The sequence below is a fragment of the Aulonocara sp. 'chitande type north' Nkhata Bay genome, linkage group LG14, assembly GCF_057382095.1.
Source record: "Aulonocara sp. 'chitande type north' Nkhata Bay isolate Kocher_YH1m ecotype deep benthic linkage group LG14, A_spYH_male_GT1.1, whole genome shotgun sequence".
Classification (NCBI taxonomy): Eukaryota; Metazoa; Chordata; class Actinopteri; order Cichliformes; family Cichlidae; genus Aulonocara; species Aulonocara sp. 'chitande type north' Nkhata Bay.
The window spans coordinates 30,598,112-30,609,674 of NC_141357.1; the positions used below are offsets into that span (position 1 = coordinate 30,598,112).

At 39.7% G+C, this 11,563-nt stretch overlaps 1 protein-coding gene across 2 annotated transcripts; it reads right to left on the minus strand.

Moving 5' to 3' along the window:
* Positions 1-5,046: 5,046 nt before the first annotated feature.
* Positions 5,047-11,531, minus strand: LOC147314912 (protein sel-1 homolog 3). 2 transcript variants are annotated; one of them, XM_086262034.1, is made up of 23 exons: positions 11,260-11,531; positions 10,685-11,159; positions 10,352-10,478; positions 10,126-10,247; positions 9,927-10,042; positions 9,775-9,836; positions 9,529-9,661; positions 9,298-9,433; positions 9,061-9,198; positions 8,705-8,910; positions 8,430-8,609; positions 8,038-8,157; positions 7,580-7,720; positions 7,389-7,451; positions 7,102-7,275; positions 6,866-6,993; positions 6,697-6,780; positions 6,516-6,606; positions 6,317-6,404; positions 6,117-6,226; positions 5,893-6,020; positions 5,704-5,806; positions 5,047-5,380 (listed from the first exon to the last, which is right to left on the minus strand). In XM_086262034.1, exons 1-23 carry the CDS (start codon positions 11,350-11,352, stop codon positions 5,294-5,296), a joined length of 3,105 nt encoding a protein of 1,034 aa, XP_086118160.1. In that variant the 5' UTR covers positions 11,353-11,531; the 3' UTR covers positions 5,047-5,293. The 2 variants fall into 2 exon arrangements, with proteins under 2 accessions (XP_086118160.1, XP_086118159.1); XM_086262033.1 differs by having other exon boundaries at positions 5,893-6,404.
* Between the last annotated feature and the right edge of the window lie 32 nt (positions 11,532-11,563).

The window sequence follows — 11,563 nt, forward strand, 5'->3', positions numbered from 1 at the left end:
CACTTAAATTACAATGATTGCAGAACCTTATTGAAGCTTGGACAGCGTACCCTATAACCTCTCTTTGTACAAAGTAATTGAAAACATATTAAAGTCACAGTAAGGGGAACAAAAACAGATATGCTTTGTATAACAGTCCCTGTCCTAAATCAAAAGAAGCAAGATAAAAATGGCCGTGAAATAGTGGTAATATATCAGAGCAGCAAAAAATAGTGGAAGAACAAGTGAGACCAACTATTCAGACATCACTGGCTTTTCTCATGTATATTTCTCTTTGTTACTGGCATATATGTCAACCGTTAAATTACTAGACCCAGTAAAATTAGAATAAATTAAAAATGATAACAGGCAGTTCACCATTTAGAGGTTTATCAAATCATGCCAAAATAGTTATCATCACTAATATAAGTACAGAACTCACCACTCTCTTATAATGTAAGCAATACACAGCACAAAATCCATCTCTACATTTCAAAAGCACTTGTCCAACTACCCATTCTGCCTCTGTCTGTTACACAGCTCAATTGGAGAGGTTAATGTCTCACACAGTATAATACAGCTATTGTTCAGGGTAGTATTGGGAATTTGAGACATATATTAAACTGACAGACAGGCTCCTGTAATTTAACCAACCATTTTGGCAGTGTTTGTAATTCTGATGTATTACTTTAGGGTTCACGTCATTATCAGTGAGGTGATGACATTAATTTGTCAACCCTCTGTAACCACGTCATTGCCCTTTTCAGCACTGTGGTAAGAACAGAGGTCACCTGGATAATAGAAACGCTCCAGGTTTTAAGAATTTTGGAACTTTCTCAAAAACATAAGCTGATGCACGGACTTGAATCCAGGTCTGGAGGCTGAAGGTCAGTCTCCCTGCTGACTGCAAGCTGCTGTCCAATAGGTACATTAGTCATAGCCTCCATCACCAGTAAATGAAAAAAAAAATCTCCAACACCACGAAGCGGCATTTCAACTGAAATTTAAGGTACATTCAGTGTACATTCATGAGTGAATAAATAATTGTTACTTTTTGTTTTCATGCTGTCAAATTATTGTACTTAGTTGGGGTATTTGCCTATGATGCACAAATACAGACACTATATTATCAGGCAATTTATTAGGTGCACTTGTTCAAATGTTTGTCAACACAAATATTTTGTGAGCCAATTACATGTCTGCAACTCAGTGTAGTCATGTAGACACGGTCAAAATGACCGGATTATATCACACAATCATCTCTAATGTTAACAGAGAACGGTCCGAAAAAGAAAAACCATCCAGTGAATGGCAGCTCCTCTGGATGTTGGATGGATCTCTGAATTGTTGATGCAGGGGTTCACAGAAGTATAGCCAGACTGTTTCAAGGTGACAGGGAGGTACCAGAAACTTAAGCAACCACTTGCTACAACAAATGTAGAACATCTCTGAACACACAACTTGTCAAACCTTAAAGCTGATGGCTTACAGGAGTGGCTACAATTCACACAGATTCACCAAAACTGGACAACAGACGATTGGAAAAAAGCTGATGAGTCTTTTTAAAGGCTGTAACATTTATATGGTAGGTACTACTTTCACTGTACTCAAATTGCCTCTACAGTTACCAGGGCTCAGTCTAATAGAGCACCTTTGGGATGTGGTGGCATCACAATTATGTAGATGACAAATATGCAGTAATTGTGTAATGCTATCATTTCAACAAGGACCAAAATCTCCGAGCAATGTTTCCACCACTTTGTTGAATCCATCCAATGAAGAGTTAAGACAATTCTGTTGTTTTTTCAAGTCTATTTTAACCCGGTTTAAATGTAAGTTTTCTTGCACTTAGCTGGAGAAATACTATAAAAATGTAGCTAAAAAAAACTAACTGAAAAAGCTTGCATTGACCTATCCAATAATTAATTCAACAGGTTCGACATTGCAACAGTCATAATGTTATTATGCTTTGCAATGTGGGTAAAAAAGGGGGAAAAAGATTCCTTTGTTTCTGGAGCTAAGAGTAGCCAATAACATTGGCTAACTTCTTGGGTAATGCTAGCTTAAAACAACATGGCTCAGCCTGTCCGGTCAAATCCCTTAGCCCAGGGGTCTGCAACCTTTAACACCCAAAGAGCCATTTGGACCCGGTTTCCACGCAGAAGAAAACACTGGGAGCCCCAAAAATTTTTTGACGTCTAAAATGAAGATAACACTAAAAAAAAAAAAAAGAAAAAAAAGAAAAAAAAAAAGAAGGAAATAAAGACAGCGAGGGAAAAATTCACATCAAAGACATTTGAATAAATAACAAGTGAGAGAAAAAAAATGAAGACAACACTGTATATATTGTTTTTACCTTTATGTTTTGTGTGAACAACTAAAGTGTGTTGCTTATTAAATCCATGAAGTGCTAATGAGAAAATTATATTTTATTTATGTAATTAACACATTTTGAACTCTTAAAGAAATATAACAAAAGGAAAGACACCCAGCTGAACTAAAATGATCCATGTAGCAAACAAAAACTGTTGTGAGCCGCCCCCCTTATATCGCCTTTGGGCTTTTGGAGCCTTGACCTGACTTTTAAAAAGTAATTGGAAAAGAAGCACTATGCTGCTAAAAAATGAAAAATAGATATTTGCAAAATTCTGCCTAAATATGTATTTTACCTGGTTAATGTGTGTGGCGGGGCGTGGTCTGCAGCTCCGCTGCATGGGAGTCGGACGCACCTGAGCGGCACCCGCAATCACGCCTCGCCGCCTTAAAGTCTGTGCTCTCTCTGCTGTTGTGTTGTCGGGCTGTGAGCTGAAAAACTATAGCCGGCTGTATGCGTGCAGCAACCGTGTATGAAAAGTGGTCAATAAAGAGATGCTGAAAAGCAGCGGGTCTGCCGTGATATGTTTTCAATGGAACTTCTGCTCCTGAACCTCTGCGCACAGCGTCTGCAAATCGGGGCTGTACGAAGTCACTTTCATCTTTACGCAGGACTGTAAGCTATCATCTATGAGGCGTGAGCGGTGTTTGTTTTTAACATAGTTCACGGTGGAGAACAGCTGCTGACATAATGTGGATCCGAAGATCCATAATTGGCCTATCTGGGGTTGAAAGTCTGGATAAATGCACGGCGTTTCGGCGGGTATACCGGCTTCCGCGAGTGTGACGCTTATTTTGAGCGATGAAAAATAAAAAAAAATACAATTTTCTTTTTATATTTCAATATCAAAGGATGCAATGTTATCGTAAAATTAATTAACTAAACATTTGTCATACCATCATCAACCCCCCCCCCCCCAACAAATGCCAAATTATTCCCCAAAATAGAACCAGGGGAATTAAGATGTGGCTGAACTAATTTGTTCTGAGGAGAGTTGTCAGTGACTACTTGTTTAACTCTGATTATTAGAATATGAATTGCTATAGAAATTCTCTGGATTGTTTTCTGTTTGTAAGCAGCATTGTGTTACTGTATATATACACACACATACACTCAACAAAAATATAAACGCAACACCTTTGTTACTGCTCCCATTCCCCATGGGATGGACGTAGAGACCTAAAATTCATTCCAGATACACAATATGACCATCCCTCCCAAACAGTGGTCACAAATCAGTCCAAATGTGTGGTAGTGGGCACATCTGCTATATTGAGATAATCCATCCCACCTCACAGGTGTGCCACATCAGGATGCTGATCTGACATCATGAGTAGTGCACAGGTGTACCTCAGACTGCCCACAACAAAAGGCCACCCTGGAATGTGCAGTTTTTTGCGCTATTGGGGGTCTGGGGACCCAGAACCGGTCAGTATCTGGTGTGACCACCATTTGCCTCATGCAGTGCAACACATCGTCGCATGGAGTCTATCAGATTGTCAATTGTGGCCTGTGGAATGTTGGTCCACTCCACTTCAATGGCTGTGCGAGGTTGTTGGATATTCGCGGGAACTGGTACACGCTGTCGTATACGCCGGTCAAGCACATCCCGAACATGCTCAATGGGTGACATGTCCGGTGAGTATGCTGGCCATGCAAGAACTGGGACATTCTCAGCTGCCATCTGCCCTGAACAATGTGAACCATGATTCATCCGTGAAGCGCACACCTCTCCAACGTGCCAGACACCATCGAATGTGAGCATTTGCCCACACAAGTCTGTTACGGCGACGAGCTGGAGTCAGGTCAAGACCCCGATGAGGACGACGGGCATGCAGTTGAGCGTCCCTGAGACGGTTTCTGACAGTTTGTGCAGAAATTGTTTGGTTGTGCAAACCAATTGTTCCAGCAGCTGTCTGGGTGGCTGGTCTCAGACGATCTTGGAGGTGAACCTGCTGGATGTGGAGGTCCTGGGCTGGTGTGGTTACACGAGGTCTGCGGTTGTGAGGCCGGTTGGATGTGCTGCCATATTCTCTGAAACGCCTGTGGAGACGGCTTATGGTTGAGAAATGAACATTCAATGCACGGGCGACAGATCTGGTTGACATTCCTGCTGTCAGCATGCCAATTGCACGCTCCCTCATTGCTTGTGGCATCTGTGGCATTTTGCTGTGAGACAAAACTGCACATTCCAGGGTCGCCTTTTGTTGTGGGCAGTCTGAGGTACACCTGTGCACTACTCATGATGTCAGATCAGCATCCTGATGTGGCACACCTGTGAGGTGGGATGGATTATCTCAATATAGCAGATGTGCCCACTACCACACATTTGGACTGATTTGTGACCACTGTTTGGGAGGGATGGTTATATTGTGTATCTGGAATGAATTTTAGGTCTCTACGTCCATCCCATGGGGAATGGGAGCAGTAACAAAGGTTTTGCGTTTATATTTTTGTTGAGTGTACATACATATATTACATTTAAACCAGAAAGTGGCAGGGCTGTGGATATTATTACTGCTTTTAAACAAATGTGTTTAGTTTGTTTACTTTATATAAATCCAAATATTAATTTTGAACTATAAGATATGTGTTTCTCATGATGCAGTATAAAGTGGTGATGGTGGAGTTGACCATCTGACCATCTGGTCATTCACTCACAAATGAACCAAGATGAAATAATCAACAGAGGAAACAGCAATCTTTATGATTTATTCAATTAAAAAATAAAATAAAAGCGAGTCTTTTTAACAGCAGTAAACAGATTACAGACACAGACATATACAAAAAATACATTCATTTTTATGTCAGCTTTGCTCCGTACAGTTGTCCCAAGTAACCAATAGGTAAACTACTGTGGTGTTTCTGTGCTAATGAAGGTTGATTTTTCCACATAGTCCTTCAGTTTGTTTGCAGGCAAGTGTCACAACAACCTTGGTTCTAGTGGAGAGACAAGCGTCTCCTGAACATACCACGGATGATTAAAAACACTGTTGGAGCTGCAACCACAGCAAGAGCAGTGCAGAACTGTGGGAAATAAAAGGAACAGGAACACAAAATTCAGATTGAAGCAGTATTAATATTAATTTGATAGATAAATATTATACTACACCACATTACCTAATAGATTTAGATTTTAATATTTTCAAGTTTTAAAATTTGATGACTTCTTATCAGTGTGAATGTCATTATATTGTATAATGATAGAAACATGTTACAGGCTACACAAAGAATGATAATTTAAAGACACTGAGTACTTCAGTTATGACATATTGTGTTTGAACCTAATTTTGGGTTGTTAAATCTTATGTTGGTCACTGATTTGTTGTAGATATGGATATTACACTTACCTTAATAGCAGCGCTATAGTGCTTTTGAAATGTCTGTACGTATACACTGAAGAGGGCAAGGCTGCAAGGAAAGAATGAGTCTGCATCTTCCGAGTCTCTGCATCTTTTGGAAAGAAATATAGATTTTTTTGTTGCATATACGTACGTGCAGTAAGCTGCATTTTTAATACAGACAGTATTCAAACAAACCTTTTGTACAGGGCATTTAGAAGCAATTCCTTGTCTGCCAGGTATAACTCTGAGATGCCAAGTTTAATCAGTATAGACAGTGGCAGCTTGTAACCTTCTTCACCAAGGACACCTAAATTATACCATCCCTGTGGAAAATGACAGGTATGACTTACTAAAACATAAACAAACACACACAATATATACAAAAACATAGCAAAGGTGTAATGTAAAAGCAGGTAAACCTGGGGATTGTTCCTTAGTGCTGCCAGTGTGTACATCTGTGCTGCAGAAAACAAGTTTTTCTGCCTGTTACCATGCCTCTCGTAAAACAAGTCGCCCATCCTAATAAAAGCTGGGGCGAAAACAGATTTCGAGATCAAATCAGGTATAGTAAGTGCACAAGTCTGCAACTGTTCTGTTGCATTTAAAGTTAGTGACTTACCATAAGTGTTAGGATTTTGACTTTGGATCGTAATGTTGTAATATCTCCACATACAGTCTGATGCATAATCAGGATCCAGAAAACCTCCCTATTGACATAAAAGTAGTAAATAAAGAGGGAGAGCTGAAGTAAGCAGGAAAGTGACAATAACATTTAGGCTAATAGAGGCACATTTCAGATTTACATTTCTGTTACTTACCGAATTTTGTTCACACAGGTACGCCACATTAAACTGTGCAACTGCATATCCTGCTTCAGCAGCCATCATGTAATATAATAGTGATGTGAACCTGTAGCGAAGTCAGAAGATGAAATAGCTGTAATTGCATTCTAGTGATCTGATCAGGATTTTGGCAACTGTGACTAGAGAAAGACTTTACATGTCGTTCTTGAGATAGGCATCCAAAGCTTTGTGTAAGATGCTGCCCAAGTATCCGTTGTGCTCCGCTGCCCACTTTACCCACCTGCAGTAAGTTAAGAATACATTCTGGTTAAGAGACAAATAGAAATGCATGTGAATTAAAATAAATAAAAAAGTAAGTTGCTGACAAAACGGCGTCGGATGGATGTCTGTTGACAAAGCCAGGCATCCCAGTGGTCCAAATGTCAGCAATCAGAATCCCTCCCCTGATATTTCCTCTCTCTGCAGACTTCAGATAGTACTTATAGGCTATATACTGTAGGACAGATAAATTTGTTATATTATAAGATATATTTGTTATTACCACTTACAGGACCCATGAAATATACGTTACAGTGGATGATGATGTTACGGTTGAGCTTACCTGGTTGGCAGGTTTTCCTGGATAAAGGCCCTGTGAGTAAATCACACCAAGATTGAAAGCTGCTTCTGGACACATGAGGAGATCGGCCTGTTCCCATAGCTGTATGGCCTGTTTGTAGTCCTTCTCAAAGTGCTCATAGTACCAAGCCAAGGCATTTATTGCAGGAACATGACCCTGTAGGACCGATTATTTTGAGAACCAGAATGAGATGCAAACTTAAAGTGGACTCCAGATGTTACAGCATAGATAACAAATACATCATAAAGAAGTTTTTAACATTTAGCCACCTTATCCATTGCTTTCTTTAGGAATGTGACAGCTTTTGGAATGTTCTTTTCCACTCCATGTCCCTACAGAGAGAAACATTCATATATTACAAGTAGATGTGACTAAATGTTAACACAGGTGGAAGGAAAATGCTTTAGATTAAGATATTTGTCAATGTTGTTCCATATTGCATATCAAACACAAATCTGACCTGCAGAAGTACTATCCCATAGTCATACATTGACACTGGATCCTCCCACTGGACAGCTCCCCTTTCATAGTGTCTCACAGCCTTCAGGATGTTTGGAGTCACTCCTTGCTGGCCCCAGAATAGCATGCGGGCAATAGCTTGCTGTAAGAAAATTTTCAAAGTATTACTAAAATCTAAATGTTGAAATCCCCCCAGGAGTCGAGTTTTAAAAAAAAAAGTGATGCAGATCAACACCAGCAGAGTTTCCTTTGCCCATGCTCCACCTCTGTAGCCTCTGTAGTTCTTGCTAATGAACATCAGTGATTTTACTTCTGCTTTTGTCTTTGTGGAAGAACAATTATACCAACAGTTATATCAGCAGTTAGTCTTGTGACAAACCTGTTAACTCAGTCTTTGGCTTGATGAAATGTGAGAAGCATACTTGAAACAAAAGGGCAACAACAAAGTCAGTAGACTACCTCAGCCTCAGTTGCTCCCCTCCGGGCCTGATGTTTGAGCCATTGAAAGATGTGGTGGTTTTCATTGGTCTGGATATTCAACATCTTTTCATCGTTCACAAAAATAGCCTCAACTGTTGTCTAAAAAGGAGAAAAAAAAAGAGGAGACAAATGCTAAGGTTCAAAAATAAATTTGCTTTAAATTAAATGTTAACTAATTTTGATCACTGTAATAATTCCGCTTTCATTATACTGCTGCTTTTTTATGAACTGAAGAAACAAAGATACATTTATTGAGGACAGAAATCGAAAAACTGTAGCCATGATAAAAAGTAATCTAAATGTATTGGTAAAGCAGGTCATACATTGTATAAAAAAATTATTTATATAGAAAAAAACAATGGTTTCCAAACCTGCTGTGGTGAGGGATTGTGACGGTCTATAGTTGTCTGTTGAGCAATGTTAGCATAATAGGCATAGGCCAGATCATGATCCTTGGGCTGACCATGCAGTCCAAGGTGGTGCAGGTGCCCAAGATGCAGCAATGCCAATCGATCACCCTTTTGGGCACCCAGCAGGCCAAGGAGCCAAGCCTGCATCATACATTTAAACATGTGAGAATATATTGAAAAAAAGCTTTTAAAAAACAAATAACTAATTAAACTATAAATGACCTGATAAAACAGACCTTAAAAGGCTCTTTCTGGACTCCTAGGCCAGTACTGTAGAGCACAGATGACATGTGCAGAGCTCGGGTATCAGCTAGACAGCCAGCTTGGAGAAGCAGTGATAATACTTTGCTGACCACTTCCGTGCTTCTCGCTTTGCCCAGCTTATGGAGTGATAAGGAGTATAGTGCTCTGCCCAAATCATGCAGGCCAACTGCTCTTCCTTCTGCAAGGAACAAATTGAACTTTAATGTGTTTAATGACATGCAGAATCCAAAACAGCAGCTATTACAACTGCAGAAAAGCATCATTAATTCAGACCGCATTATATTTTAAAATGCCCTGGCAATTGAAAATATTATACTTCATCTCTCACCATGTTTTAAAACTAATAATTTGGCCAGTTTAGCGGCATGTCTTCTGCGAGGAGCAGCTGCTTCCCACGATGCACACTGTGGATTTGATGTTTGTCTGTGTTTTACCACCCACTTATGGAAAGCATGAGAGCAAGTTTCTGAAGAAAAGCAGCACAAACACATTACTCACAGTGTCATTATTTGAAAAGTTATTTTTTGCACCATCTAGTGTAAGTAAACCCTACTGCTGGTATTACCGGCTTCTGTCCTCTGCTGGATCTTGATTGAATAGCCACTGATCTTGACATTCATGTCAAAGCTAAATTCTTCACAAGTCTGCAGCCACCTGGTGAGATTTAAATTCTGTATAACATCTGGAATATAAAACTCAGACTGAAAAAGAAAGATATAATCAGACTTGAACACAGTGAACAGTTGAGTTGGATGTAGCTACAAGTATTAAGTAAGTACAGTATTACTAGAAGTACCATAATGTCAGACACTATTCGGTTCCGGTGGTATATCACTGGTCCAAAATAGCCTTTCACTCCTGGTATATACTTCCCTCCTCCAATCACAAAATATCCCTCTGTGTCATCAAACATGATAATAAATCTAAACCTGTAAAGCATGTTATACAGCAGAAGAGCACATAGTGTTATAGTACACCTCAAATGCATTTTCTTCCTCTGGGTAAAAACTGAATCATGATGTCACATTAGAAATAGACTTACATATATTCAGAAGTTTTAACTGTTCTCTGGTTGTTATCCAAGCATACCATATTGACAGCCACCTGAGATGCAATGACAATGAGCATGTTTTTTTCATTATGATGATGATGTGCATGATAAACGGTATGCTGTGTCAACAAAAGACTACTTACTGTTCTACCTTGCACCATCACAATAAGATTGCACCACACATTTAAAGGGACCTTGAATGAAGAGAGAAATGCAGAGGATTCCTGAGACTCTCCATTCATCTGGATGTGTAGGTGACCTGTGTTTAATGTGAATGAAGATGAGCCTTATGGAAGTCAAGATAATGCGATAAATAGAATATGTAAGAAAAATTAACTATACCTGACTTTGTGAGGAGTATTGCTGGTGTGATATAACTATTTTGGGAATTTATATGATGAAACACGCCACACAAGGCTTCCTGGCAGTGTCTGGTTACAAATATCCAGATGGAAAGCGTACACCTAGAAACCCCCCCATAAAAAAAGACTTGTTTAAATGACCTTAAATGGTAACTTCAATGACAGAATGGAAAACTAGCAGATATACTGTAAACAGTCTATCATACCATGGGAAAGAGATGGCTTTAACACGTAAATACTCCAGAACCTCATTCCTGTGGGGATTCAGTGTCTTTGTGATACCAAAGCTTTCTCCAGTTGAAGCATAGATTGAAGACAGCAAATGAAGCGTTTCTAAATGAAATTTGGAAGCCTACAATTTAGCATGGTTATTGCAAAGTTTAAAAAACGAGGACTGTGTGAGTTTTTTCATCTTTCTCTGAAATCTTTAAGATTCACAGAATATTGCTGTCAAATACGGTGAGAGAATGTTTTTTTTTTCATAGCTTCACTTTAACTTCATATGGAGTTAACTTTTACTCGTACTTCTCCTACCTCACCTTGTTCCAAGGCACACTGTTTCTGGATAAACTGTTTAGTTAGCTGGAGCATTTGTGTGCCCCAGGCAATACAGAGCTGATGTTGTTTGACACGTCGACTTAAGTAGGGCTTAGGTTTCAAATTTGCCACATGTTGAGCTCTGACAGACTTCTCAGTATCATCATATCCAGTGTGTCTGACTGAGGCTCGAAGGATACAACTCAGCACCCACTGAGAGTCTGGAACAATCCCATCAGGTTGATACACCAACCAGTCTGGCAGATTCAGCTTCACAGTCCTTATTTTATTGACACCTGGGACACAGTTCCACTGTCTTAGCAGAAATGTGCTTATGGTGCCAGTTTCAAAGGATACAACACAGTCCAGCTGTACTGTAGCAGGTTCATCACAAGAGTAGAATACTTGCAAAAGATGGTCTGGCAAAGCCTCCTCTGGAGGATTCAGGATTTTCACCTCATCTAAACCCCAAACAACCTGTATGTGACAGAAGACAAGCATACATTTTCCTGAGAAGACTACACAAGAAGGAACCAGTGTATTAGTGAATTATTGATGAAGGCAAACCTTCTCCTACCTGCATCGTGAGGCAAAGCTGATAGATATATTTGTACAGTGTATGAAAATCCATTGCCCAAGCAATAATCTTGCTGCAGTGAAACAGAAGCATCAAGACCCGGATCTTATCCTGCTCTAACTCAGCTACTCTCCTAGGTAAATATTTGACAGCACAAAGCTCCACCCACTTACTATATACACCTCCGTGGAGCTCTCTGGATTTGGTTGCATTTCACTGCTGATAATATAACAAAAGGTAACCCAGTATCTTTCACCGTTTCCTGAATCTACATTTCACAACCTACATTTGAATTCTTTGTGCT

What these genes read in the sequence shown, in the direction of transcription:
- LOC147314912 (XM_086262033.1), bottom strand. Translation starts at nt 11,352, where the DNA reads ATGCTTCTGTTTCACTGCAGCAAGATTATTGCTTGGGCAATGGATTTT. An exon ending in ACAATCCCTCACCACAGCAG is followed by an intron (nt 8,158 to 8,429) that starts GTTTGGAAACCA and finishes TCTCCTTTTTAG; the next exon opens with ACAACAGTTGAGGCTATTTT. An exon ending in CAGGAAAACCTGCCAACCAG is followed by an intron (nt 6,994 to 7,101) that starts GTAAGCTCAACC and finishes TCTGTCCTACAG; the next exon opens with TATATAGCCTATAAGTACTA.